Genomic DNA, 27,925 nt, shown 5'->3' on the forward strand with positions numbered 1-27,925 from the left:
ATGGAGGAGGGAGCAGCTGGGTGTGTCATTGGTCCGGAGGATGGGGGAGGGAGCAGCTGGGTGTCATTGGTCCGGAGGATGGAGGAGGGAGCAGCTGGGTGTGTCATTGGTCCGGAGGATGGAGGAGGGAGCAGCTGGGTGTGTGATTAGTCCGGAGGATGGAGGAGGGAGCAGCTGGGTGTGTGATTGGTCCGGAGGATGGAGGAGGGAGCAGCTGGGTGTCATTAGTTTGGAGGATGGAGGAGGGAGCTGCTGGGTGTGTCATTGGTCCGGAGGATGGGGGAGGGAGCTGCTGGGTGTGTCATTGGTCCGGAGGATGGAGGAGGGAGCAGCTGGGTGTGTGATTGGTCCGGAGGATGGAGGAGGGAAAAGCTGGGTGTCATTGGTCCGGAGGATGGAGGAGGGAGCAGCTGGGTGTGTCATTGGTCCGGAGGATGGAGGAGGGAGCAGCTGGGTGTGTGATTGGTCCGGAGGATGGAGGCGGGAGCAGCTGGGTGTGTGATTGGTCCGGAGGATGGAGGCGGGAGCAGCTGGGTGTGTGATTGGTCCGGAGGATGGAGGAGGGAGCAGCTGGGTGTGTGATTGGTCCGGAGGATGGAGGAGGGAGCAGCTGGGTGTGTGATTGGTCCGGAGGATGGAGGAGGGAGCAGCTGGGTGTGTGATTGGTCCGGAGGATGGAGGAGGGAGCAGCTGGGTGTGTGATTGGTCCGGAGGATGGAGGTGGGAGCTGCTGGGTGTGTCATTGGTCCGGAGGATGGAGGAGGGAGCAGCTGGGTGTGTGATTGGTCCGGAGGATGGAGGAGGGAGCAGCTGGGTGTGTCATTGGTCCGGAGGATGGAGGAGGGAGCAGCTGGGTGTGTCATTGGTCCGGAGGATGGGGGAGGGAGCTCCTGGGTGTGTCATTGGTCCGGAGGATGGAGGAGGGAGCAGCTGGGTGTGTCATTGGTCCGGAGGATGGAGGAGGGAGCAGCTGGGTGTGTGATTGGTCCGGAGAATGGAGGCGGGAGCGGCTGGGTGTGTCATTGGTCCAGAGGATGGAGGCGGGAGCGGCTGGGTGTGTCATTGGTCCGGAGGATGGAGGAGGGAGCAGCTGGGTGTCATTGGTCCGGAGGATGGAGGAGGGAGCAGCTGGGTGTCATTGGTCCGGAGGATGGAGGAGGGAGCAGCTGGGTGTCATTGGTCCGGAGGATGGAGGAGGGAGCAGCTGGGTGTGCCATTGGTCCGGAGGATGGAGGAGGGAGCAGCTGGGTGTGTGATTGGTCCGGAGAATGGAGGCGGGAGCGGCTGGGTGTGTCATTGGTCCAGAGGATGGAGGCGGGAGCGGCTGGGTGTGTCATTGGTCCGGAGGATGGAGGAGGGAGCAGCTGGGTGTCATTGGTCCGGAGGATGGAGGAGGGAGCAGCTGGGTGTCATTGGTCCGGAGGATGGAGGAGGGAGCAGCTGGGTGTCATTGGTCCAGAGGATGGAGGCGGGAGTGGCTGGGTGTCATTGGTCTGGAGGATGGAGGAGGGAGCAGCTGGGTGTCATTGGTCTGGAGGATGGAGGAGGGAGCAGCTGGGTGTCATTGGTGCCTCATTATGAAGAGCCCTGAGTGCCAGGCTTCGAAGGGCCACTGTTTGGCTGCCCTGGAGACACCAGCTTATCGGGCTCACGATGGAGAAGCTCACGAGCAGAGTCAAGCCCAGCAGGACCCAGGGCCTCACACGCTGACCCCGGAAATGTGCTCACTTTCCTGTCCGCCTGTGGGGGTGGATGATCCCAACAGTGACCTTCCACCAGCTCAGGGACCCTGGGCCAAAGAGCTCCCAAGGGCCACAGAATTCTGGGGTTGCACCTGAGGCCCCAGTTTAGATCAGACTCATCCTGGCCCCATCTTTGTGGCCGGGGGTGAGGGATCTGCTGATTGCCTGGGCCTTGTCCCAAACTCCCCTCACTGCAGATGGCAGTCCCTACGTCGCTCGGATGAGAGCGGGAAGAACTGGCTGCTGGGGGTGCTGTCCCGTGGGCTGGGGGTCCCTGGCAGCCCTCCCAGCAAGTGACCACTGGGCCCAGGTGGGCACAGAAGTGCCGGTGGAGTCAGGGCCTGTCCTGCCAGGAGCCAGGGGGCCAGCAGGCCCAGCTTAGGTGTGTCCCCTCAGCTCCTTGCATTGCAGGCAGGCATGCCCCGGACACTGCGCGTGCCTCGGACACGGCCGTCCCCGGCAGCCCCCGCCCACCCCGCACCGAGCCCAGGGGCAGTGAGCAGGCCGAGCAGCCTGTCCTGGGCGGGGCTCCTTCCTCAGCCCCCTGGACACCCTGATCCAGCAGCTGGTGCCCACGGCCGACTACTGCCCCGAGGTGGGTGGCCGGTGGGCGGGGGTTGGGGGAGGGGCGGGCAGGGGCCAGAGCAGAATGAGCGCTCCTCCACCAGGCGTGGGGAGACCCGGGGCTGGGACTGGTTTGGGGCCTGGGGCCGGGGCGCGAGTGCGGGCTGAGAAGCAGGTGAACACAGACCGCCTGTCCCATGTCCCCAGAAAGCCTACATCTTCACCTTCCTGCTAAGCTCCCGCCTCTTCATCGAGCCCGGGAGCTGCTGGCCCGGGTCTGCCAGCTGTGCATCGAGCAGCAGCAGCTGGACGAGCCAGGGCTGGACAAGGTGAGGGCCTCTGGCTCCCCTGGCACTGCCCTGCAGGCCCTCCCGCATCGGCCCTGGGAGAGGCAGCCATTGTCCCCCTTCCCCTGAAGAGCCCAGAGGAGGGTCCCTACTGGCCTGAGGTCCGGAGCCAGAGGGGAGGCTTGGCATCTCCCACCCAGGGGACTGCCTGGAGCTCACACCAAGCCCAGACCGGGCCCAGAGCCCGTCAATAGGACTTGCTGCCCCCAGCACACCCCCCTCCCCGCCCCTCCTCTGTGGGCCAGCCTTCCCTGGGCCCCGGCCCTGGCCCCACGGCCTGTGACTGTTCATGCAGGTGTCAGGCTGCAGTGATGGAAACCCAACCACAACTGGCCTAAGGCAAAGGCGCCTGTAAATGCAAAAGCTCACGTCCCACTGGCCGCAGGGGTGCACATGGCCTCCTTCACGCACCGTCCTTCTCCCCCTCCAGCCTCTGCTTCGTTTCCGGGCCCCTCACTTCTGCTCCAGCAGGTCCGACCCACTAGCTGACCTGCCCCGTGCTCCAGGCTCACCGTCTGCCCGCAATAGGTCCCGTGACAGTCCTGATCCCATTGGCTTAGCCGGGGGCACATGACCGCCTGTGAGTCACCCGCTGTGCAGGCTGAGGGGTACCCTGGCCTGATTGGCCAGCACTGGTCTGCACCCACTACTGGGGGGCTCCGCAGTCTGAACCCCACTGACTGGGAACAGGGAGACTCCAAAGGAAACTCAGACGCGTCACCACAAAAAGGGGATGAACGCCTGGCAAAACAGGTGACTGCCCCCCATGTGCGCCCCTCTGCTGGGGGGGGCAGCCCCTCCCTGCAGCTGGCCCGGGAAGGCACTTGGAGCCCCCCCCCCCTCCCGGCAGCCACACTGCGCCCAGGCAGCCCATCAGGCCCAGTGGCTGGGGCGCTGCCCGTGCAGGCCCAGCACCCCTCACTGGGTGTGGGTGCCCGGCGCCTTGCCTTGCAGCCCTCCCAGGAAGCGATCCCCAACATCAGCTCCGGGGATCTCCTGTTGCAGGCCCAGGTCCGGAAGTTTGGCCCCAAACTGCCCCGGCTGCTGGCCGAGTGGACGGAGACCTTCCGGCGGGACTTCCAGGAGGAGGCGGCCGTCGGGCTCCTGGAGGACGGGTGGGCCGCCTCGCCCGCTGCGACGAGGTGGGCGAGCCGGAGCCCTCCCCGCCCGCACCCTCACCCGCCCGGAGCTGCCCCCACCTGCCCGCTCAGCCCCCGAGCATCACCCCCTCTCTGGGAGTTGGCAGAGAACCCAGGCCGCCACCCTGTCCCTCTCCTGCCTTGCTCGCGTCATTGTCACCCACAGGTGAGGGGACACCCTCCGCTCTGTGGCTGCTGGTCAGGCCGTTGGTCTGGCAGCGGTGGGCCGGCCTGGCAGGGCCCCCCGGGCCTGGGGCCACAGGCCTCCCCCTCCTGTCCCGGTGCCACACCAGGACTGGCCGGCAGTCAGCCCCCACCCCCCCACCCCCCCACCCCGGACCAGGCCCCGCCCACCAGGCCAGGGAAAGGGCTCTGCAGGACAAGCTCACAGCAATGGGGGGGTAACAGCCACGGCGGCGGTGTTATCCTGGGGCTCCGGCCTCTGGGGTGGTTGTAGGTCCTGCAGAACAGGCAGGAGGAGAGGAGGCCCCTGTGGCTCCCAGCAGACCCCAGAGTCTGGGCTGCCCTTGCACCCCAGGGTCTGGGAGGCAGCCAGTGTACTGGGCATAGGGTGCCGCTGCCACCATGCCCGGCCCAGCGCTCCCAGCTGGGTTACTCTGGGAAAGACATTCAAAGTCTCCAAGCCTCTTTTCTATGGTAACAGGAGGACAGAACCCCCCCAGGATTATGGATACGGAGCGGGGCGGGGGGGGGGGGCCTCCAGGCACCTTCATTAGGGGCAGGTTTGGCGGCACCTTTAGCGGCTCTGTGGCCGGCACTGGCGTGTCTCACCCGGAAGGAGAGAACGGTAGGGTCAGTGCATATCCATTGCCCCAGGAGGAGACTGACCATGGCAAGCTGGTAGCTGGCACTGTGCCCCACGGTGGGCCTGGGCACGGCAGAGGCAGCTGCATGTGGAGCAAAGGAAAACTGCTGAGGCGGCTGGGCACCGGGGTGCCCGCGCCCAAGGTTAGCTCAGAGCGGGGAGCCCTGCCCGGGGCGCTTCGCATAGCAGGCCAGTGACTTGGCTGTTCAAGCACTTGGTGAGAGGAAGTGATCTCTGCACCCCCGGTCCCTCTGGGAGTCGAGATGCGTGGTTAGGATGCAGCAGGAAACAGGACCAGGGATGCTCAGTGATGGGATTGGTCAGGTGGGGCAGGCGCAGAAGCAGGGAGAGGAGACGCTGGCTGACGGGCTGGATAAATAGTTGCTCCTCTAATGGGGGGTGGGGGTGGGGGGAGGAAGGATGTTTGGGTAATTGGATACGCAGGTGGATTGATGGGGGAGTGGACATGGAAGATTGATGGCTGGGGGCGGGTGGGGGTGGATGGATACATGGATGGGAGGGTGTGTGGATGGCTGGGTGAATGGTATGTGTGGTGTGGGATGTTGTGGGGTGGATAGATGAGTGGTTGGATCGGTGGGTGGAAGGGTGACTGGGTAGATGTTCGAAAGATGGGAGGAAGGATAGATGAGTGAGTTCATGGATGTGTGGGTGGGTAACTGTATGAAAGGGGCAGCGGACACTAGGTGCAGGGATGAATGGATGAATGGATGGACGGACGGACGGACGGATGGATGGACGGAACAGAGGGTACATGAGGGGAAGAGAACTCAGTCTCTTGCTTCTTCTCCCTCCCCCCAGAGGCCTTCAGCAGAGATGAGGGCTAAGCCATCGACAAACAGGACTATCTGCCCTCACCAGGCTGCCCCTGCCATCGCACAGCCATTTCAGGGCAGGCCCTGCCGTCCGGTCCTAGTGGTGGGCGTGGGAGGAAGGCCTGGGCTGGTTGCCTTGAGAAGCCATGCCTCCTCACGGACACCCCCCCACCCCCACCCCCCGCCCCGCCCCCAGAACCTGCCAGGGCTGTGCTGAGAAATCTTTTCTCACACCCCGTGGGAAGAGCCCCTTTATTGGGCTCTTGAGAGCAGACATCCACCAGTTTGGGTTTTGGGAGCAGAAATAATTCATTCAGGACATTTTTCAACCCTTCCCTTGGGATACAATTAAATGTGCTGAGTGGTGTGAGCTGGAACCAGGGTTCCCCAGCCCCCCGACCCCACACAGGCCTGGCCAGGGCCCCCAGTGTCTTCATGACCCCAGGTTGTCCCTCCCCAGAGAGCTCTCACCCCAAGGGAAGGGCCTCTCGGCGCTGGCACCCCGCCCTGGTTGCTGCAGATGGACTTTGGGCTGACTGCCCCCCCCTGCCCCCTCCCCCCAGCATGGGCAGGGCTCATCTCAGAAGGGAGCGGGTGGGCTCCACTCCTTCCTTGACGGGAAGGGCCCTTGGGACTCAGGGAACGGATCTGGGTCAGACCACCTGGGCCCAGATAGACGCCCGGGAACCACAGCGGCCTGACCTCGCAGGACGCCGCCCCTCTCTGAGCTTCAGGGCTTCATCAGTAGAACGAGGATGGTGACGGCGCCCACCACACAGCTTCCAGGCAAAGCCCCTGACGTCAGGTGCGCTTGCTAAATGTGAGCTCTGATGAGAAAAAAAAATTCCATCCAAACTTCAGGCATGTGGGGAGTATTTTTAACTTCGTGAAACTTTCTTATGGAACATTTCAAACATACAAACAGAGAAGAGTAGCCATGGACTCAAGGAGGCCAATGCCAAAGGTGAGGGAGGCGCAGGAGCCCAGGGACGGCCCAAAGCCCTGGCCCACCCACTGGCCCGTGCAAGGAAGCTGACCTCACTTTCCCACCGGCTCACGACCGCCTGCTGGACTGACCCCGCTGCCCTTCCCCCCTCCCCCCCCCCCCCCCGAGGGCACAGGTGGCGGAAAGCTGACGGAGAACAAACTGCCTGGGAACGGCGGGGGGCGGAGAGCCCACTGGACGTTGGTCCCCGGACGGATCAGGGGGAGGTTTTCAAGAAGTTCAGAGAACAGAGGCCTCCTTTCCGGCCGGAGACTGGGGCTCTAACCACGAAACACACAGTTCAGGAGAACTCGGAGGCACCTGGGGAGCGGGGGCCGGCCGCACCCTCGGATGACCTCTGCACTTGAACCCGACTGTGTGCCTGGAGCAGGTGGCTCTGTGGACATGGATGGAGAAGATAGACCAGGCCTGCGGGCAAGCTGTGGGGCGGGTGCTGCCCGTGCTGGCACAGCCTGGCGTCCCTGCGGGACAAGGAGCGCCTGCCCTTCCCAGGTGGGGCTTTTCGAGGTGCCAGCTGTCCCGCGGAGCTCTCCGAGCCTCCAGCTGCAGGGCGTCAAGCCAGCGAGAAAATGAAATGTCAGAGACAAGGGCCGGCCCGTTCCCACTTTCAGAGGCGGCACCGGAGATCTGGGAAAGAGAACCAGTACCTGCAGGGCAGCACACTGGGAAATCCCCGGTGACTAGCACCTGGGAAATGGTAACTGCTTGGGATGAGCGCTGGTTCAGCAGAAGCCATTCCTGCAGAACTCTGCGTGTGGGGAAGCGTGTGGGCCACCAGACCACAGGCACAGGTTGCAGGCCCTTGGCTCCAGGAGGGCCCCGTGGTCCACCCTGGAGAAGCCGGCTGCCTGGAAGCAGGCGAAGGCCACGTCCACCCGTCAGCAAAGGTGTGTGGGCCCCTCCGGCGAGCCAGGCACTGCCCTTCATGCCAGGGCTGAGCCACGCGGCCAGTGTGACGTGGGGAGCAGTGAGAAGAGCGGCCGGGGGTGGGGGGGACAGTCCCCCGGGGGGGCGCGGGCGGGGGCTGTGAGGAAGGGCGCTGATGCCCCTTGGCCAGAGGGTGTGCCCAGAGGGAGAAGGCCTGTGGCAGCAGGGGGAGGCCGGGGAGGGGTCAAAGGGGTAGGAGTGCCCGTGTCTGCAGCACAAGCAAGGGGAGTGAGGGCCACGTGAGGCCATTGAGCGAGGCCAGGGCGACCTCGGGGCCTCCAAGACCAGGGCTTTGTCCTCATGAAAGTGTGGACACTAAGGAGGAAGGCAGGGTCAGAGAGCATCTTGAGCAGACGCTGGCGCAGAGTGGCGTGGAGAGAGCTGACACCGATGCCGGGGCCACTGAGGAGGCCGCTGCAGCCACCGGGGCGGGGACCACAGCCTGGACCACGGAGACCTGGAGGAAGATGGAGCGTGGAGAGGGGAGATGCCAGATCAAGGGGGCTGGTGACAGCACTCGCTCGTGTGGGACGGAGGTGGCCCTGGGCCACGTGGGTCTGGTGATCAGAAGAGAAGCTGCTCGCGTAAACACATGAACGCTCAGTGACACTGGACGTGAGCCAGCTTCCAAGAATGGAGGACGGAGGACAAGAGGGAGCCGGGAGGAACCCAGCACCCAGAGCAAACATCCTGAGGGGGACACGAGCTGAGAAAGGGCCCCTGGCTTTCAGAGGGAGTCCGGGGTGACAGCAGGAGCCTGCGGGGGGAGTGGGGGAGTGGGGGAGTGAGGGTACTGGAAGGCCGGTTGTAGCCGCCCCAGAGGCCACTGGAGAGAGGTGGGGCCAGTGGAGGTGTCAGGACTCACAGGCCAGTGACTGTCACCCAGGCTGGCCACGGCTGACCCCACGCACGCACATCTTCCCGGCACTCAGGGCAGCACGCTGACCACGCTCTGGGCTGTCCTGCTGGCCAGCGGGTGCCTTCTGGGCCTGCCCCCATGGCTCTGGGTGTGAGGGTTCGGGTTGGGGTTCGGGTTCGACAGCCTCCTGCCCTGTTCCCTGTGTCCCTGTGGCCACTTTGCACAGAGGCACTTCCATTGCCTGTCACTAGAGCTCTGGCACCACCAATGTGGGACCTCAGTGGCCCTCCTGAGCCCCCAGAGCCTGGAGCTGTCCAGGCCCCCGGCACGCAGGTGCCCACCTGCACGAGGCCACTGGGTGTGTGTCAAAGCAGCATGACTGAGCCCACCTGATCTGCAATTACCTGGCGGTGCCCACCATTCACCAGCGTTACCTTCCCAGGCCTCTGGGCCAGGCCCTGCCCACGCACACACCTGTCTGCCCGACACCTTGGTGCCACCCGGAGACCAGGCCCTGCGCCCCACGCCTTCCCTGTCAGCACCTTGGCTCATGGAGGGCCGAGCCCCCCTGGGGGCACGTGTGCTGACGGGCTAGGTTACTGACCACGTCCTGGGGAATGTGTGAACATCTGCTCAGTAAACCCAGCCAGGCACCTTCCTTGAACATAGGGTCTCTGAGGGGGATTATCAGTTTGCCTTGGGTGAGAGGGTGGGTGCCCTGCACCAGCCCAGCGTGGCGCAAAGAGGAACCGTCCCCTCGCTGCCTGGGAGGGACTCTGTCCGTGCAGTCACTGGTGCCAAGTGCCCAGCCTGGCTCTGAAGACTAAGCCGAACCAACGGCCAGCTGCCGGGGCAGGCCCATCCCACACCTCCCTCCGGCCTCCCGCCCTCCCTCTGCTCCCTGGCACTGCCCAGCCCACCTGCCCAGGCAGCTGGGGCCGCGTTGGACCCCGTCCCCTCCCTGTGTTTGCTCTTCTCAGCTCCCACTGGTAGCCCTGCAGCCTGCTTTCCCACTGGCCTCGACTGTGGCCCCTCCTGCCCTGGGGCTGCTTTAGGAAGAGGCAGAGGCGGGCACGCCCAGTAACAGCCGCTCCCCGCCAGCCAGGGCGCCCGCCTCAGACCTTAGAGAGGAGGGGGTGCCGGCCCTGACCCTCCCCACCCACAGGCATACAGAGCGAGGCTGCACCAGGTCCTGCAGGCTCTGCACCAGAAGCTGGCAGCCCCGGGCCCAGGGCTGGAAAGCCTGCTGGGCACGGACCGGCCCCTCTCCTACAGGACCCAGCCCCGGCCTCCATCCGCAGGGAGCTCCTCGGCGTCTGCAGCGACCCCTACAGGCTGGCCCAGCAGCTGACCCTCGTGGAGCTGGTGAGGAAGCTGGTGCCACCTCGGCCTAGACCCCAGCAGGACCGACTGAGAGCCACCGGCCACCCCTCGCCCCGCCTCTGGCCCAGGCCCTGTCTCAGCATAACCCAAGCCCTGAGCCCACCGGGGCAGGGCCAGCCAGGCCTGTCCAGAGGTCCCTGGCTCTGAAGCTGTTCTCAGCAACCGAGGGTGAGAACAGAGGGCTGAGGCTCCAGCCCTGCCCAGCTCTGACCCGTAGCCGGCAGGCGAGTCCCGGCCTGGGACAGAACTGGGTTCAAACCCTGGGTCTGACCCCACCCGCTGTGTGATCCTCGCACAACCAGTGCCTTCTCCACCCTCGGCCTCCCCACCCAGAATGCACTGCACCCGCCCCCAGCGTTCCAGAGGAGCCCAGGCCCCCCGCGGGGAGGGGACGCCTCTGCCAAGCCTGCAGTGTCTGTGCGGGGTCCTGGCAGAGGCAGCGGCCAAGGGACCCCCCCAGGGAGAGGGGCAGTGAGAGGTGTTTCCTGTGACACCTCCACCATGCCGGTCCTTGGTGTTTCCCCGGCGCTGTGCTCGATGCTTGCACGCCCTCTCACCCTCCTCACCCGCCCGGCGCGTGCTATTATTACTCCCTTTTCACAAACCAGGAGGCTGTGATGTGCCAGATGTCACACGGCAGGAGGGCCAGACCCAGGATCCAATTCTGACCCAAACTCTCAACCACCAGGCCTCCCCTGGAGGGAGCAGGTCACCAAGTCCCCGATTCCAGCCTGGTTTCCGGGGTGTCGCGTCCCACGGGCCCTCCCAGGGGCCTTTGCCCCCGGCCCCACGATCAGAGGCAGCCCTGGGCCTGGGGAAGGAGGTCTGCTGGGCTCCGTGACCACCCAGAACGGGTTGCAGAGCCCTCGTGAGAAGGGCAGGTGCCCAGAGATCCTCCTGGGGTAGCTGGAGGCAGGGAGCCTGAGGGAGCACCATGCCAGGCCTCCAGCGGGCACCCCCTCCCCAGACCTTTCTCGGACTCCTCTTCCTCCCGGTGCAGGCACGGCTGCGACACATCGGGCCGAGGAGTTTGTCCAGGCTTTTGTGAACAAGGACCCTCTGGCCAGCACCAAGGTAGAAAGCCCTCGGACGCGCTGTCCCTGCAGTGACCCACTGTCCCCTGGGGGGGCGGGGCCATCCCCCTAACATCAGCCGGGCCAGCTTCCTAGCGACCCAGGACGGCGACCCCAACAGGGTGCGTTTCGGTGGACGAGGGGTTCCCTCCAGCGGTCACTGAGAGAAGTGCAGGCTGGTGCGCGCTGCCCAGGGAAGCTTCCCTCCGAGGGTGGAGTGGCCCTTGGGCCAAGCGCGCAGGGCGAGGTCCTCACACAGATTTCAGAGCTGCCCGCCCCCTTCAGAGCCCAGCCAGCAGGGGACCAACGGGGTCAAATGAAATCAGAACGGGAGACAGTGAGTCTTCTGCCCAGCACCTAATAAATTAATTAAATACGCGATTGCATTCCCCGATCAGATTAGCAAGGTGAACACTGCCTGTGTAGGGAGGGAACTCTCACCCGGGGCGGGTGGGGAAATTGGCGCAGCCACTGCGGAGGGCAGTGCGGCCATAGCATCAACACTTGAAATGCACAGCCTGGACCCCAGCTTTCCACACCGAATAATTTACCCACCAGATATGCTAGCGCACACCCACGCACACAGAGATGCGCACACGACGATTTGAGATAAACCGTGTTTATAATGTCCACAGGCTGGGAGCAAACTACCTTATCACCCATAGAAACGGATTTAACATTTTAGTGCAGCTGTCGGTATGGAGTGATCCCAAGATGCATTGGCGAGAGAGGGAAGTAGAGTGAACAGCAGTGACAAAGGGTGTGTGGCTGTTTGTAACAACAACGAAAGGGAGGGTGCGTGATACGTAGCCACTTGCACAAGCTGTGGAGACGATCATGGTGGAGACGATCTCTAAGAAGACTGTCTCTGCGGTCATTGTGTTCTATTGGAAATTTGTCTTTTTCTTAAGGATTTTTATGAGTTTTTGCGTTAGATAATTATCCTTTGTCAACTAGATGTACTGCAAATTTTCCTCTCCTAGTGTCAGCCACAGTGATTAGGAAACCCAGCAGGGCTGGGAAGCAGACTTGGCCACTCTTAGCTGGCTTTTTGTTCCTCAAGCATTATTTGGCCATTTTCAAGCATTTTTTGTGTGTGTGTGTGTGAAGTACGTCAAGATCACACATGACATTTATTTACCCACTCTATTGTAGGTGAACATTTGGGTGGTTTCTGGCCTCTTGCCATGATAGATATTGCCGCTGGGAACATTTTCCTAGGCCATCAGTTCGCAAATGTTTTGGTCTCAGGACAGCTTTCCACTTTGACAAATTATGGAGGACTCCAAAGAACTTTTGGTTATGTTGATTTTTCTGTACTGATATTTATCATTAAAATGGCCATCATATTAGCTATTAAAACTGATAACTTTTTAACTTATTTATTTATTCATAGTCACCCACTATACACATAGTTACCATATTTTATGAAACATAACTATATTTTCCAAAATAAAAAAACTAGTTTTTACTTTTCCAAAATAAAAAAAAAGTGACGTTGTTTTACAGCATTTTTACAAATCTCTTTAATGACTGATTTAGAAGACAGCTGAATTCTCTTATCTGGTTCTGCATTCAATCTTTTGACATTATTGGTGGAAAATCTAACCTCCAAAAGTATGTAGTTGGAAAAAGGGAGGGGTATTTTACAGCCATCATCCTATATAATAAAAGGCTCATATGCAAATTGCCCCCTCAGGAGTTCGACTGACCAGGGGTTCAACTGCTCTCTATGATGTGCACTGACCACCAGGGGGTGGCACAGAACAAAGCAAGGCCCCAGCCAGCAGCTGGCAGCCGGGAAAAGGAAGGCCCTGGCCAGCAGCCAGAAGGCCCCAGCCAGGCCTAGGGACCCTACCCATTCATGATTTTGTGCACCAGGCCTTTAGTTTTAGATAATTGGGAATGTTCTTTGATGCTACACTGCAACTGGGTGAGTGGTAGTCTTTAAAGATTAGTTGCAATGTGCAATATGAAAATACATCAGTGGGCTTTCTGAGCTCTATTACATTAAATCCATTGGGCCGTCTTGCATCTTGAGTAGCTCCCTTTTGCCCAGGCATGATTTTGTAATATTATACCTTGGTCATTTGGAAAATATGGCTCCACTGAATCAAGCTGATCTTCCAAACGTTGGCATATTTTATTATAAAAGATTTTAAAATCACCTTCATTAATAACACTTACTGGTCTCATCTATAATAATAAAAATGTAATATGTTAATTAGACCGGACAACCTTCTGGACAAAGCAGGGGTTGCAAGGGAAGCTTGGGTCCCAGGTGACTGCTGGTGGCCAGAGGGAAGCCTGGGTCCTGGGTGCCTGCTGGCGGCAGGAGGGAAGCCCGGGTCTCAGGTGCCAGAGGCAAGCCGGTGCTGGCAGCCGGGGGGAGGAAGGCCTACTCTTGCACGAATTTCATGCATCGGGCCTCTAGTTAAAAATAAAAAAGTCCTCACCCATGGGAAGCTGTCGAGCTCCCAGAGGTGGGCACGTGTTTTACAAATTCCCAATTTCCTCTTGAAAACTTGAACTCTGTCATTGGCCACAAATACTATCAATTGTTCTCAGAAGGGACAGGCTCAATTTGCTCATTTTCAAGACAATCACTGCCAAACACTGACGTCCGAATAACCATATTGGGTCAGTCCCGCTTTCAGGTAAACACTGTCCCCTGAGAAAGGTGTCGGCTCTCAGGTCAGTCACACAGGGTCAAAATTTAATAAAATTAAAAAAAGTTTGTCTCCTCGAGGACGTTCTTAAGTCACACTCGCTGCTTTTCTTTCCCCGGGTGATTAGTGGGGAAGAACACAATGGCCGCTCCATCCGGCCTGGGTGGCAGCGATTTTCCCATCATTCTCTGAGGCATCACTGGTGTCTACGTGGAAAGACGGCAACATTGTGTAAATAAGAAAACGGTTTTGCCCCTGTGAACCCACAGCACTCTGGGAACTGTTGCCCTAGGACCGTGGTCAGCAAACTGCGCTTGCGAGCCAAATGCGGCTCTTTGGCCCCTTGAGTGTGGCTCTTCCTATGCCTTAGGAGTACCCTAATTAAGTTAATAACAATGTACCTACCTGTATAGTTTAAGTTTAAAAATTTTGGCTCTCAAAAGAAATTTCCATCATTGTACTGTTGATATTTGGCTCTGTTGACTAATGAGTTTGCCGACCACCGGCCTAGGATATACCTCGGAGAGAAGTACTGCCTCCCTCACAGGTGGGCACGTGGCCAGCCTTCCAGGGGGGTGCCAGTGAGGCTGTACCCGTTCACCCTGCCAGCAGGGAGCTATTCTTGCTCTGCATCCTCACTGATACTTGAAATTGTCAGATTTCTTAATTTTTGTCAAACTGTTAAGTGGACCATCTTTTCGTGGGTTTTGAACATTCTTGTTTTCTCTCCTGTGAAATGCTTGTCCCTAACTTTCATCCAGTTTTCTATTGGGGATTTGTCTTCTTCTTAAGGATTTTTATGAGTTTTTGCGTTAGATAATTATCCTTTGTCAGCTAGATGTACTGCAAATTTTCCTCTCCTAGTTAGTGGCTTTGGTTTTCATTTCCATTATTATGTCTTCCGATCAGTGTGTGTTCTTAACTGAAACCTAGTGAAAGTTACTAAACTTTTCCTTTATGGTTTTTGGGGAGTTTCTTCAGATACATTCCCAGAAGCGGAATTGCTGGGTCATAAGGCAGCTCCATTTTTAATATTCTGAAGGGCCTCCATTCTGTTTCCCAATCTGCAGACCAACAGCACTCCACATCCTTGTCACCACATGTTGTTTGCTGTTTTGTTGATGGTAGCCATCCTGACCGGTGGGAGGTGATATCTCACTGTGGTTTTAATTTGCATCTCTCTGATGATTAGTGATGTTGAGCCTCTTTTCATATGTCCAATGGCCATCGGTATGCCCTCTTCTTTACTGTTTTGTAATTTATATTTTTCCAGGAATTTGACCTTTCCTCCCAAGTTTTCACTTTATAGACAAAGTTATTCAGAATCTTCTCTATCTTTTTGATTTTTTTATCTGATTTTTTTTTCCTTCATATTTTGAAGCTGTGTTGTTAGATGCAGACAAGTTTAGACTTGCGACATATTCTCGATAACTTGAACCTTTTATCATTATACAACTACCCTTTAATCTCTTCTAATGCTTTTCGCCTTGGAGTTTGTCTTGTCTAATATTAACACATCACTGTGGTGTTTATCATATCTGTTTTCCTATATTTTTACTTATCTCCTTAGGTTTGGGGTGTGTCTCTTGAAACTAGCATGCACCTGGGTTTTGCATTATAGTGATTGTGATTGCTGCTGTGGGGGGGTCTGTGCTTACTGTCTGCTCGCCTGCCTTTGGTGGCCTCCCTTACCTTTCCTGTCCCTGTTCTTCTCCTTTCTTTGCTTTCTTGGATAAGTCCCCCATTCCACCACCCCCCCCCCCGCCCCACTATTTACTGAAAGTCACCTCTCAATTTTAACGTCTATATTTAAGTTTAATTTTTAAAATTGTGGTGTATTTATACAGTGGAATGTTCTACATCAATTGAAAAAATTCCAAAGGATATTGGATGGTACATGAAAGGTTCACGTGGAAAAATATGGAAATATATATAGTTACATAGCAAAAGGAAGATACAGCCGATTTTCATTATTCATGGTAGTTATGTCCTACAAACTTGTCGGGAACTCTGCATCAGCAAGCACCCATTGCTCCTAAGAGAAACGCAGGGGTAGGTTCCTTGCGAGCCTCTCATCCCAACATTTTCATCAACCAATCAACAAAGAGCCTGAGTTTATGTGCATTTCTGTTTAAAGACATCTTCTTCAATAAATATTGTTCATTCAATGACATTGAACTCATTGCCAGTAGCACTATGACGCATGCCTGAAAGCGCATCTCACGTCTACGTTCCCTTCGGGCATCACAAGCTTCCTGCTTGGGGAGGCAGGACAGCCGGGCAGCACTGCGCCGGGCACAGGACGCGTGAAATCACCGTGACGCCCGATGGACGGCAAGAAGGACATGTGGCAGGATGGACGGCACGGGGCGGAAGCAAGAAGGCCAGGCACCATTTCGCTTAACCCCAGCATGTGCTGGGTGACTCCAATATTTTGCCACTCTGCACACATCTGTGAGTGAGAGGGAAAGTGAGGCGCTGGGGGTCACAAATGAATTTTTAGGGAGTAGGTAGAGTCACAAATACAGAATCTGTGAATAATGAGGATCGACGATTACATATATTGATATATATCATGTAACACTACATCTCCACGTGCATTGGAGCAAGACTAGAAGGTGAACATCAGATCACTGTTGTTTGTGGGTGGTTTTGAGGTTCCGACATTTTCCAAATTGTCTATCATGATCGTGAACTGACTTCATGTTCCAAAATTCATTGACATAAAGACTGGGCGCAGTCCTTTCATCTCTCCTAGCCCTGTTTCGGTGATAAGACCAAGAACCTGGAGGCTTACGTGAAATGGTTCAACAGGTTGTGCTCCCTCGTGGCCACTGAGGTCTGCATGGTGCGTAGAACCCGGGACGGAGCGGGCGTGGCAGAGCGCGCAGGCGGGAGGAGCTCTCCTGGGGGGAGCCAGAAGGGCTTCTGGAGCCATCTGTCCCCAAGCCCGGCCAGGCTGGGCACCCCCGGGACACCAGCTGCCACCGGGCTTGCCTGCAGTGACATTTCCCCTCTGGGCAGAGCCAGCACGGACCCTCCGGCCTCTAGCAGAGGGTGCCAGGGGCTGCTTGCCTCACGGTGCCTGCCAGCTGGGCCGCGGGCCTGCAGCTCCCTCAGATTTAGAGGTAGAAATGGCCCAGCCTTTAAGAGCGAGGAGACTGCACGCTCCAAGTCCAGTCTCTGGCTTCTCCGGGGAAGCAGGTAGACCGGGCCGGTCTAAACCGACATGCAGGTCAGCAAGAACCGTCCATCAGCCAGGCTGCTCTTCCTCACAGCAGAGGGCGCCCCTCTGGCCACCCCGCATCAGGGGAGGCCCGGCCACTCGTCACCGGGAAGGACGGCAGGCAGCACGCGTGCCCGTGGGCTCTCCAGCACCAGATGCTGCGACAGAGCTTGGGGTGCAAGGGGCTTTCAGGGGCGAACGCCTGTGGCAGGCGAAGAGGACGAGGCCTGGCCGGAAGGAAACGATGGCCTGTGGCGCCTCTGCGGTGGGAAGGTCCTGTCCCAGGGCCCCCTCGCTCGGCCGCCAGCACAGTCACCTGCTCCCTGAGGGACAGGCAGGCCGGAGGCAGGGCTGTCTGAGGGGTTCGGGCGGCCCGTCTCCGCAGACACACAGCGCACTGCTGGGGGCAGCAGGCCCAGGCCAGTGTTATCTGCGGGAAGAGCACGGTGGGGCCTGGAGCGTCCCTGGCAGCGGGCAGCGGGTTCACCTGAGTGGAGTCGGCGTGTGGTCCGGGGTCGGGTGTGGTCCTGGCTGGGGAGACCAGCCCGATGCTGGGAGGAAGGAGGAGCGAGCGTGCCTTCTGCCTCTGGAGGGTGTGGCGCTGGCCTGGGAAAAGGGCCTCCCTTGCTGGAAGTGGCCCCCTGCGCCCTCACTGGCAGTGGCCTGCGCTGCTCTGCTCAGAGCCCTGAGCCTGAGGCCGCAGATGGCCCAGATCACACATCCCAGCCCGCAGGAGGGACTGGCCGGTGGGCAGGGTGGGTGGTCACGGTAGGACGGGGACCGGTCATTGCTGAGGCTCGGTGCTGTCCCCAGCTATCCAAGAGGAAGCAGAGGGCCCAGGTGACCGAGTTCTTCATCGACGTGGCCCGCGAGTGCTTCAACATGGCAACTTCAACCCCCTCATGGCCATCGTCTGTGAGTAGCTGGCCTGAGCCCAGCACCCGGCAGGCGGGCGTGGGCACCCGGGCAGGCGGGCGTGGGCACCCAGGGAGGCGGGCATGGGCACCCGGGCAGGCGGGCGTGGGCACCCGGGCAGGCGGGCGTGGGCACCCGGGCAGGCGGGCTTCGAGCCAGGGATCTCCTCTGAGCAGAGAGTGAGTGCCAGCTGAGCCCACATCCCCACCCAGAGGTGCTCGGGGTGCTTGGCGAGGGTGTGGCAGTATGACCCCGGATCCAGGGAGAGTAGGGCCCAAAGCCGGCCCTGGCGCCGTGTGGGCCAGTGTGCGGAGGACTGGGATGGGGCCTGCACATGCAGAAGCCAGGTCGCCCCCACACACCTACCTGCTGCCTGGCGGCCGAGGCTGCTGCAGACCTCAGCCCAGGTCAGGCTGCAGCCGCAGAGGCTGGGCAGGGGACCCACACAGAAGCCTTCCGCCCGGGTCAGTGATGGGACTGCAGCCCAGGGCAGCCTCCCAGCTCGGCCTCCCTCTGCAGCTGGCATGAGTATGAGCCCGTGTCCAGGCTAAAGACCTGGGCCAAAGTGAAGACACCCAAGCTTTTCATCCTGGAGGTGAGCATGGTGTTGGCAGCGGGGGGCACGGCCTTCCCCAGGGACAGTGCCCAGCTGCGTCCCTGTCTCCTTCCAGCACCAGATGGATCCAACCGGGAATTTCTGCAACTACAGGGCAGCCCGGCAAGGGGCCGCCCCCGCTCCCTGACCGCCCACAGCAGCCAGGAGAAGGTAGGTCAGAGGCTTGCCTGGTCTTCAAGGCTCCTGCCTGCGCTGGACACCTTGGTCCAGGTGGGCTGCATCAGAGAACCTGGACGCTCACTCCCAGGTCACCTGGTCCACCCCCCGCACTTCTATGGCTGTGTGACAGACATGCTGCCCGTCTCCAGTACGGAGAACTCGCCACCTTCCCAAACAGATCAGCCCACTCCACGGGCCTCAGTTTCCCTGTCTGCCCAGCCCAGCTGAGCCATCCATGCTCGGTGCTTTGCAGAGCGGGCAGCGCCCACCCCCAGGCAGCGCCGACTGACCAGAGTGCTTCCTCATGGGGCTGCAGGCACGCCTCTGGGGTAGCCTCTTTGGAGGGCCACACAGAGTGACGCTGCTCCCTCTTCTGCCCACCCGCCCGTCCTTCAGAGCCCCAGGCCCCTCCCGCCCTCCTCTGGGTCAGCAGCCTGACCTGTGCTGCCCGAGGCTGGTCTCCAGTCCCCTCCCCACGCGGGTCCCTTTGATCCCTGAACAGCTCCGTTTGTGGGAGTCCCTTCTGTTTCAGATCAAAGTGCGGTGCCAAGTGCATCGGGCCTGACACCTCCTTGTTCTAAACTCAATACCTTCGTGGACGTGGCCTCAACTCACGCTGACGTTTCTGGCGATGAGGACCCAAGCTGCTCGCTCACTAGCGCTGCCTTTTTCCCAGGCCCTGTTCCTGCGCGTTAGCATTTGGGGCCTCACTGACCCCTGAGCCCTTCCCTTTCTCCACATTCTCCCAGGGGCCTCTGCTGCGAGAAGCCAGGCACAGGCCAGGGGCCACAGTGCCCCTCCGGCCTACAGCCTGTCGCCAGCCAGTGACCAGCATGGCTCACGGCAAACACCACGACTGGCTGGGCCCTCAGGCTGGTCAGTGGCGGGAGCTCTGGTGGCACAGGTCCCGGCACGGCTTGTGGAGGTCTGCTTTCAGCGGCTGTTCTTGAAATGCAGTCACTCTGGAGTTGTAGTGGATGGATACCAGTGGTCAGGTTTGGGGAGCCGGCCGAGACCCCCACACGCCTAACCTGCTGGCCCTTCCTGTCCAAGCTGTGGGCACTTCAGCAACTCTGGTCCCAGGAGAGCTGGGGAGGAGGGGGCAGCGTTCAGCAAGGCAAGACCTCAAACCCCAGCAAAGGAGGGGCGCTGAGCAACAGGAGGAAGTAGGCGGAGGGCAGAATGGGCACAAGGGACGTTCACCAGGGTCAGCTCAAGTGTCCTCTCCTCCAGGAGGCCCCCTGACCTCCCAGGCAGAGGGAGACCCTGCAAAATAGGTCTGGCCAGTCCAGCAGTCGGGGCAGTCCAGGCTGGAGGTGTCATGGCAGAGGCTGGGCTTGAGAGAGGCCACAGGGGTCTGACGGCCTGGGAGACCCTGCAAAATAGGCCGGGCATCCCTCGGTCACGCTGCTCCAGCCCCCAGGCTCCTCAGAGGCAGCAAGCCTGCTCCACTCTGTCCCTCGAGCCCCACACAGGCCACCAGGCACACATGGCTGTGAGCAGCTGTGCGTGTGGGGCTGACAGCAGGCAGTCACTGAGTCGGACAGGCAGAGCACACCAAGCAGCAATGGTATCCTCGATCTGCAGCAAGGAGGGCTCTTCTCCCACAAGAGGGCCAGCCCCCCTGGTGCTGGCTCCACCCAGCCTCCAACTCCAAGGGCCGTCAGTCCTGGGCTGGCCCCTGCTCTGAGCCTCAGTCTCTTCTCCTGTAAAACCAGACTTCCACCAGGCAGCACAGCGGGCCCAGGAGGACATGCCGGGCAGCTGGGAGAGAGCTCTGCAGGTGCCCTCCGGTGACGGGCCCCAGCAGGCACCTGGGCCTCACACAGACACCCAGCAGGCCTGGTCACCCCGAGGGCAAGTGTGACGAGGGGAGGGCCAGTCCAGCAGTCAGGGCAGTCCAGGCTGGAGGTGTCATGGCAGAGGCTTGGCTTGAGAGAGGCCACAGAGGCCCACGGGCCTGGGAGCTCCCTCTTCAGGCTACCCCAACACCCACCAGCTATGGGAATCCTGTCCTTTGCCTTCTTGAGTTGGCCTTCAGAACAAGGCTGACGGGCAAGAGCAAGACTGCAAGCTGCTTGCGGGGCCCCAGATTCAGGGTGGAAACTGTGGGGGCGGAGTTGGCCCAGGGCTGATCACAGGAGACCAGGAATGGGGCTCCCACCCAGTCATGACTTGGTGCTGCTATTTATTTAAAATCCTTCTATAAGTAAGCACATATTTTTCTAGTTAAATAAATGTTTTTAAATTGCACTTTAAAAAATTCTACATCGATGAATTTTCTTGGTTTATTTAAATACATTTATTTAAATTTATTTGCATATCCTATATAATAAAAGGCTGATATGCCAATTGTCCCCTTGACCAGGAGTTCGACTGGGAGTTCAACTGGGAGTTCGATGAGGGGGCAGCCACCCGTGGCCCCTCCCCTGGCTGGTCCAGCCCAATAGGCCTCGATCCATCAGGGCGGGCCAGCTGGACCCCACCCATGCATGAATTCGTGCACCAGGCCTCTAGTTCTTTAAATAAACAAACTTTCCATAAGTAGGGATAACCACATCTATAATAATAAAAGCGTAATATACTAATTAGACCAGATGAAGCCAGGGCTGCGAGGGAAGCCTGGGTCCCAGGTACCAGAGGGAAGCTGGTGCTGGCAGCCGGGGGAAGGAAGGCCTACACTTGCACAAATTTTGTGCATTGGGCCTCTAGTAAATAAATAGAATGAAACTAAAGTAATGCTCACCTCTAGCTAGAGGCACTGGCTACTGAGGGCCATAGCCCAGGCGCCAGGGGCTGGAGAGTCCTAGGTGTCAGGTGTGGCTGATTCCTCAGGGGGAATGAAGAGCGATGATGAACACCCAGGTTTTCTGATGCTGGCGATGCCATTTACTGCCCCGAGTTCCCACTTGCTCACCCAGAGGTGATGAGAGAAGTCTTGCCAATTTCGCTCTCCCAGGGAATGTCGAGCCCTGGGAGTGGAGTGCCACCATCCTGTGTCTCTGTGACCCTGGAAGAAATTTCTGGAGCTGGCCAAGCAGGTTGGAGAGTTCATCACATGGAAACAAGTGGAGTGTCCCTTCGAGCAAGACCCCAGCATCACCCACTACCTGTGCACTGCCCCCGTCTTCAGTGAGGACGGTAAGGTGCCCTGGCCTCACTGACTACTGGGCCCTGGGACTCTTGTGTGGCCTCTTAGTCGCATTGCCAGTCAGGGCCCCAGCCTTGAGCACAACACACCATGCCCATGTTTGCTGGCTCTGGGAGGGAGCAGAGAAGGCTGCTCCCCTCACCGGCCCCCCGCCTGGCTGCCTCCCCCAGAGCCTGCGGAGCTGCAGGTTGGGTCCCCCAGGCCCAGGCTTCCCCCTGGAGAGAGTTTGGGATTGTAAATCTATCTTACCTCACTTCCCCTTCAGAAAAGTGGGGGTGATGGTAAGAACCGCCTTCCCAGAGCTCATGTTCGGATCTTTCTGGAGCTGGTGTGAGTGTGTGTTGTACGTTGTGTAACCCTGGGCGGGTCCCTCGCCTTTTTTGAGCCTGCTCTGCTGCATCTAGAAAGTGGGGGACTGAGAGAGCCTACTTCCCAATGCCAAGTGAGATTTACTTGAGTCGGCACAGCAAAGCCCATAGGACTACACTCAACACTAGTTGTATTAGTTTCTTATTGGTGCTGAAACAAATCACCACAAACTGGGTGACTCAAAACAACACGAATTGATCCTCTTACAGCGCTGAGAAAGACATGACACTTTACCTCCAAGGGGGAAACAATCCAAAAGCATCAGATTCCTCATCGGAAACCCCAGTGGCCAGAGGCAATGGCACGCTTTTTAACAGCTGAAAGAAAACAAATATCAACCCAGAATTCTATATTCAGTGAAATTATCTTTCAGGAATTCACTATAGATAAATCAAAATTGAATTTTAAAAATCTGTTCAGGTAACCCATAGGAGGACAAAAAATAAAACAGAAACAAAACACAGAGAGAACAAACAAAAAAAAATAATAAATAAAATAGCAGACTCAAGCTCTAACACATCAATAAATATACTAAATGTAAATGGTCTAAATATACCAAGTAAAAGACATTGGCAGAGTAAATTAGAAAGCATGACCTGCCCTGGCCACTGTTATTTCAGTTGGTTGGAGCATTGTCCCATGCACCAGAAGGTCATGGGTAGGATTCCAGGTCAGGGCACATACCTAGATTGCAGGTTTGATCTCCAGTCAGGGTGCATACAAGAGGCAACCAATAGATGTTTCTCTTTCATCTCTCACTCTCTCCCCCTCCCTCTCTTCTTCCCTTTCTCCCTCCCTCCCTCTCTTCCTCCCTCTCTAAAATAAAATTTAAAAAATTTTAAATCATGACCCAACTATATGCTGCCTATAAGCAGCTAATTTCAAATATAATAATACAGACAGGTTAAAAAGTTAAAAATGGGGCTCTGGCCAGGTGGCTCAGTTGGTTACAGCGTCATCCCATATACCAACATGTTCCTGGTTTGATTCTTGGTCAGGGCACATACCTAGGTTACAGGTTCAATCCCCAGTCAGGGTGCATACAGGAGGCAACCAACCAATAGATATTTCTCTCTCATATCAATGTTTCTCTCTCTCTTCCTCTCTCTCTACAAATCAATGTAAAAAAATATCCTTGGGTAAAGATTAAGAAAAAAGAAAAGTTAAAATAGGGAAACATTAACCAAATGAAAGCAGGAATCACAACATTCGTATCAGATAAAGTACACTTCAGAGGAAAGAAAATTTCCAGAGATAGAGAAGGACTTTATATAATAACTAGTGGCCCCGTGCACGAAATTCATGCACATTAAAAGGGAATTAATTAGAGGAAATATTTTAATATCACTATTTGCCCTTTCTCTATCATAGAAATGTCAGAGATGAAAGAAAATTAGTAAAATGTATATGAAAATCTCCCTCCTGTCAGAGTCTGGGGCATGCCACGGGACCCAGAGTCAAGTCCCCGCCCACCCGCATGTGCCTCGAAATCGCACGAGACCCAGACCCGGCCGGCCCCACTCCTGTCAAGCCCTGCAGGGTGGGGGGCGCAGCCTCAGATCCCCTGGCCTGGTGCCAGGGCTGAGGGCATGGCCTCAGGTCCCCCAGCCCCAGCGCGAGGGCACCACGAGGGCATGATGACAATTTGCATATTAGCTCTTTATTATATAGGACAAGAGGGTCAATCTTCCAAGAAGACATAGCAATCCTACCTATGTACCCACCAAACAATAGAGTTGCAAAAGTCGTGAAGCAAAAACTGGTAGAACTGAAAAAGATATAAACAGATCCACAATTATAGTTGGAGACTTCAATACGCCTCTCTCAACAATTGATAGAACAACTAGACAGGAAATCAGCAAAGACAGAATAGCTCACCAATGCTGTCAAATAACATGATCTACATTCATAGATGCTCCCTACAGCTACGCATTTACAAAGCACACTTTTTCAATTGCCCACAGGATAGGTGCCAAAATAGACCATATCCTGAGCATAGAAAACGAGCAGCAAGAAATTAAAATCACTGAAATCACACAGAGTGTGTTCTCTGATCACAATGGAATCGAACTAGAAATCAGTACTTTTGAAATCAGTAGTGTAGGACAACAGGAAAATCTCCAAACAGAGTCTAAGCAGCACCCTTCTAAATGCATTAAAAAAGAAGTTCCCAGGGAAATAAAAAATAATTGAGGAAATTGATTTTGTAATTTCAAAACACCCAAAAACGAAGTCACTAAGCCCACATGGTTACACTAGAGAATTCTATTAAACATTTAAAGAGGAATTAATACCAATTCTACACCATCTCTTTTAAAAAATAGAAGAGGGGACTTCTTAATTCATTTCATGAAGCCAGTGTTACCCTGATACCAAAACAAGATAAAGAGAGTATTAAAAACAATAATAAAGACCAATATTCCTCATGAATACAGATGCAACAATTCCTTAGCAAAATATTCACAAATAGAATTTGGCAATTTATAAAAATAATTATAATCATGACCAAGTGGGTTTATTCCAGAGATGCAAGGCTGTTTAATATTTGAAAATAAAAAAGAAAATCAATAAATGTAATCCACTATATTAACAGACTAATGGAGAAAATCACTTGATTATATCAATCTATGCAGAAAAAGCATTTCAAAGATTTTAATACCCATGCCTGCACAAAACTCTCAGAAAAATAAGAGTAAAAGGGAATTGATCTTTTTTGAGATCAATTGAATTGAAAGACTCAACATAGCAAAGACACTAATTCGCCTACTCAAATTTAAGTGCAGGTTTAATGCAATTCCTACCAAAATCCCAGCAAGATTTCATTTTTGTAGTTATAAAAAAGTTTATTCTGAAATTTATATGGAGCAACAAAGGAACTAAAATAGCTGAAATAATTTTGGGGGGATAAAATAGGATGGAAGGAATCACTCTACCCAATATATTAAGGCCAATATTATATGACCACAGTAATAGAGACAGTGTGGTGTTGATAAATTGCATCTACAGAACCCTTTCAGCTAACATCATATTTAATTGTGAAGGACTGAATGCTTCTCACTAAGATCTGTAACAGGCAAGGATATCTTCTCTCACCACTATTATTCAACATAGTAATGGAAAACCTAGTCTGTGCAATAAGGCAAGAAAAGGAAATTCAGACAACAGTATGGTGATTGGCAAAGGGAAAGGGAGGTGGGGGAGGTAGAAGAGATTAAAGGGGGGGATAATGGTGACGGAAGGAGACTTGACTTGGAGTGATGGACACACAATACAACATACAGATGATATATTATAGAATTGTACACATGAAATCTATGTAATTTTTTGAAAATATATTTTTATTGATTTCAGAGAAGAAGGGGGAGAGAGAGAGAGATAGAAACATCAATGATGAGAGAGAACCATTGATCAGCTACCTCCTGCATGCCCCCTACTGGGGATGAGCCCACAACCTGGGCATGTGCCCTTGTCCAGAATCAAACCCAGGACCCTCCAGTCCACAGTCCAACGCTCTATCCACTGGCCAAACCAGCTAGGGCATAACCTATATAATTTTATTAACCAATATCACCTCAGTAAAATAAATTAAAAATAATTTTTAAAAAGAAATACAGTTCAGAAAGGAAGAATTAATACTATCCCTAATTGCATTTATAAAAAAAATTCCAAGGAATCTACAAAAACTTCTAGTGAGTTAGCAAAAGTTGCAGAATACAGGATAAAAATGCAAATATCTACTCTTTCCTACATGCTGACAATGAATATGAAGACAGCAAAATTAAAGTTATCATGCCAAAAAATATATATAATGCCATTTATAATTGTTCAAAAAAAATGAAGAAGATGTTAATCTAACAAAACATGTACAAGATTTGTATTCTAAAAACTACACAATGCTGATGAAAGAAATCAGAGATCTGAAAATGGAGAAACATGATGTTCATGAATTGAAAGAGTCAACATAGCAAAGACACTAATTTTCCTCCTCAAATTTAAGTGCAGGTTTAATGCAATTCCTACCAAAATCCCAGCAAGATTTGGACATTTGGACATCTGTAGGCCCCAAAATGAACCTTGACCAAAATCTTAGTCTTTACGCAAAAAATAATAACAAAAGAATCACAGACTCAAATGTAAAACTATAAAAAAAAACACACAACAGAAAATCTTTTAAGATGTAGAACTAAACAAAAAGTTTCTTATAAAACAAAATATGACTCAGCAATTCCACTCTTGTACGTTTCTTCCAGAGAAATAAATACTCACATTCACACAAAAACCCTGATGTTTACAGCAGCTTAGCTTGTTATAGCCGAACATTGGAAATAACCCAGAGGCCCTTCAGGCGTGAACAGTTAAACAACAGTTAGTCCATCCACACTATGAAATGCTATTCGGCGCCAAGAAGTAAACTATTGATACACTACCTCATGGACACATCTCCAGAGAATTCTGCTGAGTGAAAAATGACTCAATTTATATAATATTCTTGAAATGACAAAATTTAGATATGGAGAGCAGATCGGTGGTTGCCAGGGGTTAAGAAAAGGGTGGAAATGGGAGAGAAGTGGGTGTGGCCACTGAGGGGCAACATGAGGGGTCCTAGCGGTGATGCATGCGCAGCAGTTGACTGTAACAGGGCCCACATCCCAGTGGCCATCTGTCCTACAGTTTTGCAAGTGATTGCCATTCGGAGAAACTTGGTAAAGGTACACAGATCTCTCTGTGTCATTTCTTACAACTGCATGTGAATCTACAATCATCTCCCAACCACAAGTTTAATTTTAAAACCAAAAAGTAGGTCAGACTCTGAGTGCAGAACAGGTTATTATCATCAACCATAATTGTGTAATTTCACTTCATTTTCTGGCTAGGTCTTTATTTGGCTTCCTATGAAAATGAGAGCCCAGAGAACCACACAGAAAAAGAGAGATGGAAATCTCTAAGGTGAGTTCATGTGCCTGGATGAGATGGGGGGGTGGGGGAGGGGTGGAAATCTCTAAGGTGAGTGTGTCTAGATCAGTGGTTCTCAACCTTCCTAATGCCGCGACCCTTTAATACAGTTCCTCATGTTGTGGTGACCCCCAACCATAAAATTATTTTCGTTGCTACTTCATAACTGTAATTTTGCTACTGTTATGAATCGTCATGTAAATATCTGATATGCAGGATGTATTTTCATTGTTACAAATTGAACATAATTAAAGCATAGTGATTAATCACAAAAACATTATGTAATTATATATGTGTTTTCCGATGGTCTTAAGCGACCCCTGTGAAAGGGTCGTTCGACCCCCAAAGGAGTAGCAACCCACAGGTTGGCGACCCACAGGTTGAGAACCTCTGGTAAGGTGAGTGTGTGTGTCTAGATGAGATGGGTGGGTGGGGGAGGGGGAGTCTGTGTGCCAAGACAGGATGCAGGAGAGGAGTGGGGTGCTTGGGGCCAGAACAGGGCTGAGGAACCTCATCAGACCCAGCTCATTCGCCTCCTAGGAGTGTCCCCAGCCCATGAGGAGAGGGCTGGTCTGGCCAGAATCTTGGGGTGGCGGTGGACCTCATGGACTGCATAGAAGGGGAGGCTGGGACCACAGCCCCTCATGGCTGGTGGCTGCACCTGTGGGCAATGAAGACGTATGTCCCATCCTTGGAAGCCCTAGTCCACATTCTTATGCCGGAACGTGAGACACACACCTCCTGCTCGCTCAGCCCGTGAGCACACAGAGAGGAGCGGAGAGGGTCCCCAGTGGGGGCCTGAGCCAAGGACATTGCACGATGCCCTCTGGGGTGGGGGGCCGCCTGTTGAGAAGGTAACACCTGGAGGGAAAGAAACAACCACAGGCCACCAGGCCTGCTTAAATCTATAGGTCTTCTATTTGGGGGAAGACGTGAGGCTCGGGGAGCTGGAGGAGGAGGAGGAGGAGGAGGAGGAGGAGGAGGAGGAGGAGGAGGAGGAGGAGAGGCCGCAGACGCCCTCTGCAGCCCTGCCCAGGCTGGCCCAGGGCCAGGGGAGGCCTGGCTGCCTCCCGCTTTGCACACGGTGACCCCATGGTCTGGTGCCCGCCACAGTGACCGCAAGGCTCCGGCTACCCTTCTCCTTCTGTGGACCCTCAGCCTGGCAGGG

General features: G+C 55.3%; 1 protein-coding gene across 1 annotated transcript; it reads left to right on the forward strand.

The window, feature by feature from the left end:
* The first annotated feature begins 1,577 nt into the window (after positions 1-1,577).
* On the forward strand, positions 1,578-27,693 carry RASGEF1C (RasGEF domain family member 1C). Its single transcript, XM_059695387.1, is given in 24 exon segments — positions 1,578-1,720; positions 1,940-2,001; positions 2,154-2,282; positions 2,285-2,337; positions 2,514-2,562; positions 2,565-2,635; positions 3,659-3,764; positions 3,767-3,795; positions 9,409-9,526; positions 9,529-9,608; positions 10,627-10,648; positions 10,651-10,700; positions 16,127-16,216; positions 17,408-17,474; positions 17,477-17,509; positions 18,029-18,040; positions 18,043-18,104; positions 18,181-18,238; positions 18,241-18,275; positions 19,034-19,160; positions 20,003-20,145; positions 21,302-21,425; positions 26,679-26,751; positions 27,669-27,693. Coding segments are annotated over 24 exon segments (1,761 nt in total).
* Positions 27,694-27,925: the final 232 nt, after the last annotated feature.

The sequence above is a fragment of the Myotis daubentonii genome, chromosome 5 (assembly GCF_963259705.1).
Source record: "Myotis daubentonii chromosome 5, mMyoDau2.1, whole genome shotgun sequence".
Taxonomy (NCBI): domain Eukaryota; kingdom Metazoa; phylum Chordata; class Mammalia; order Chiroptera; family Vespertilionidae; genus Myotis; species Myotis daubentonii.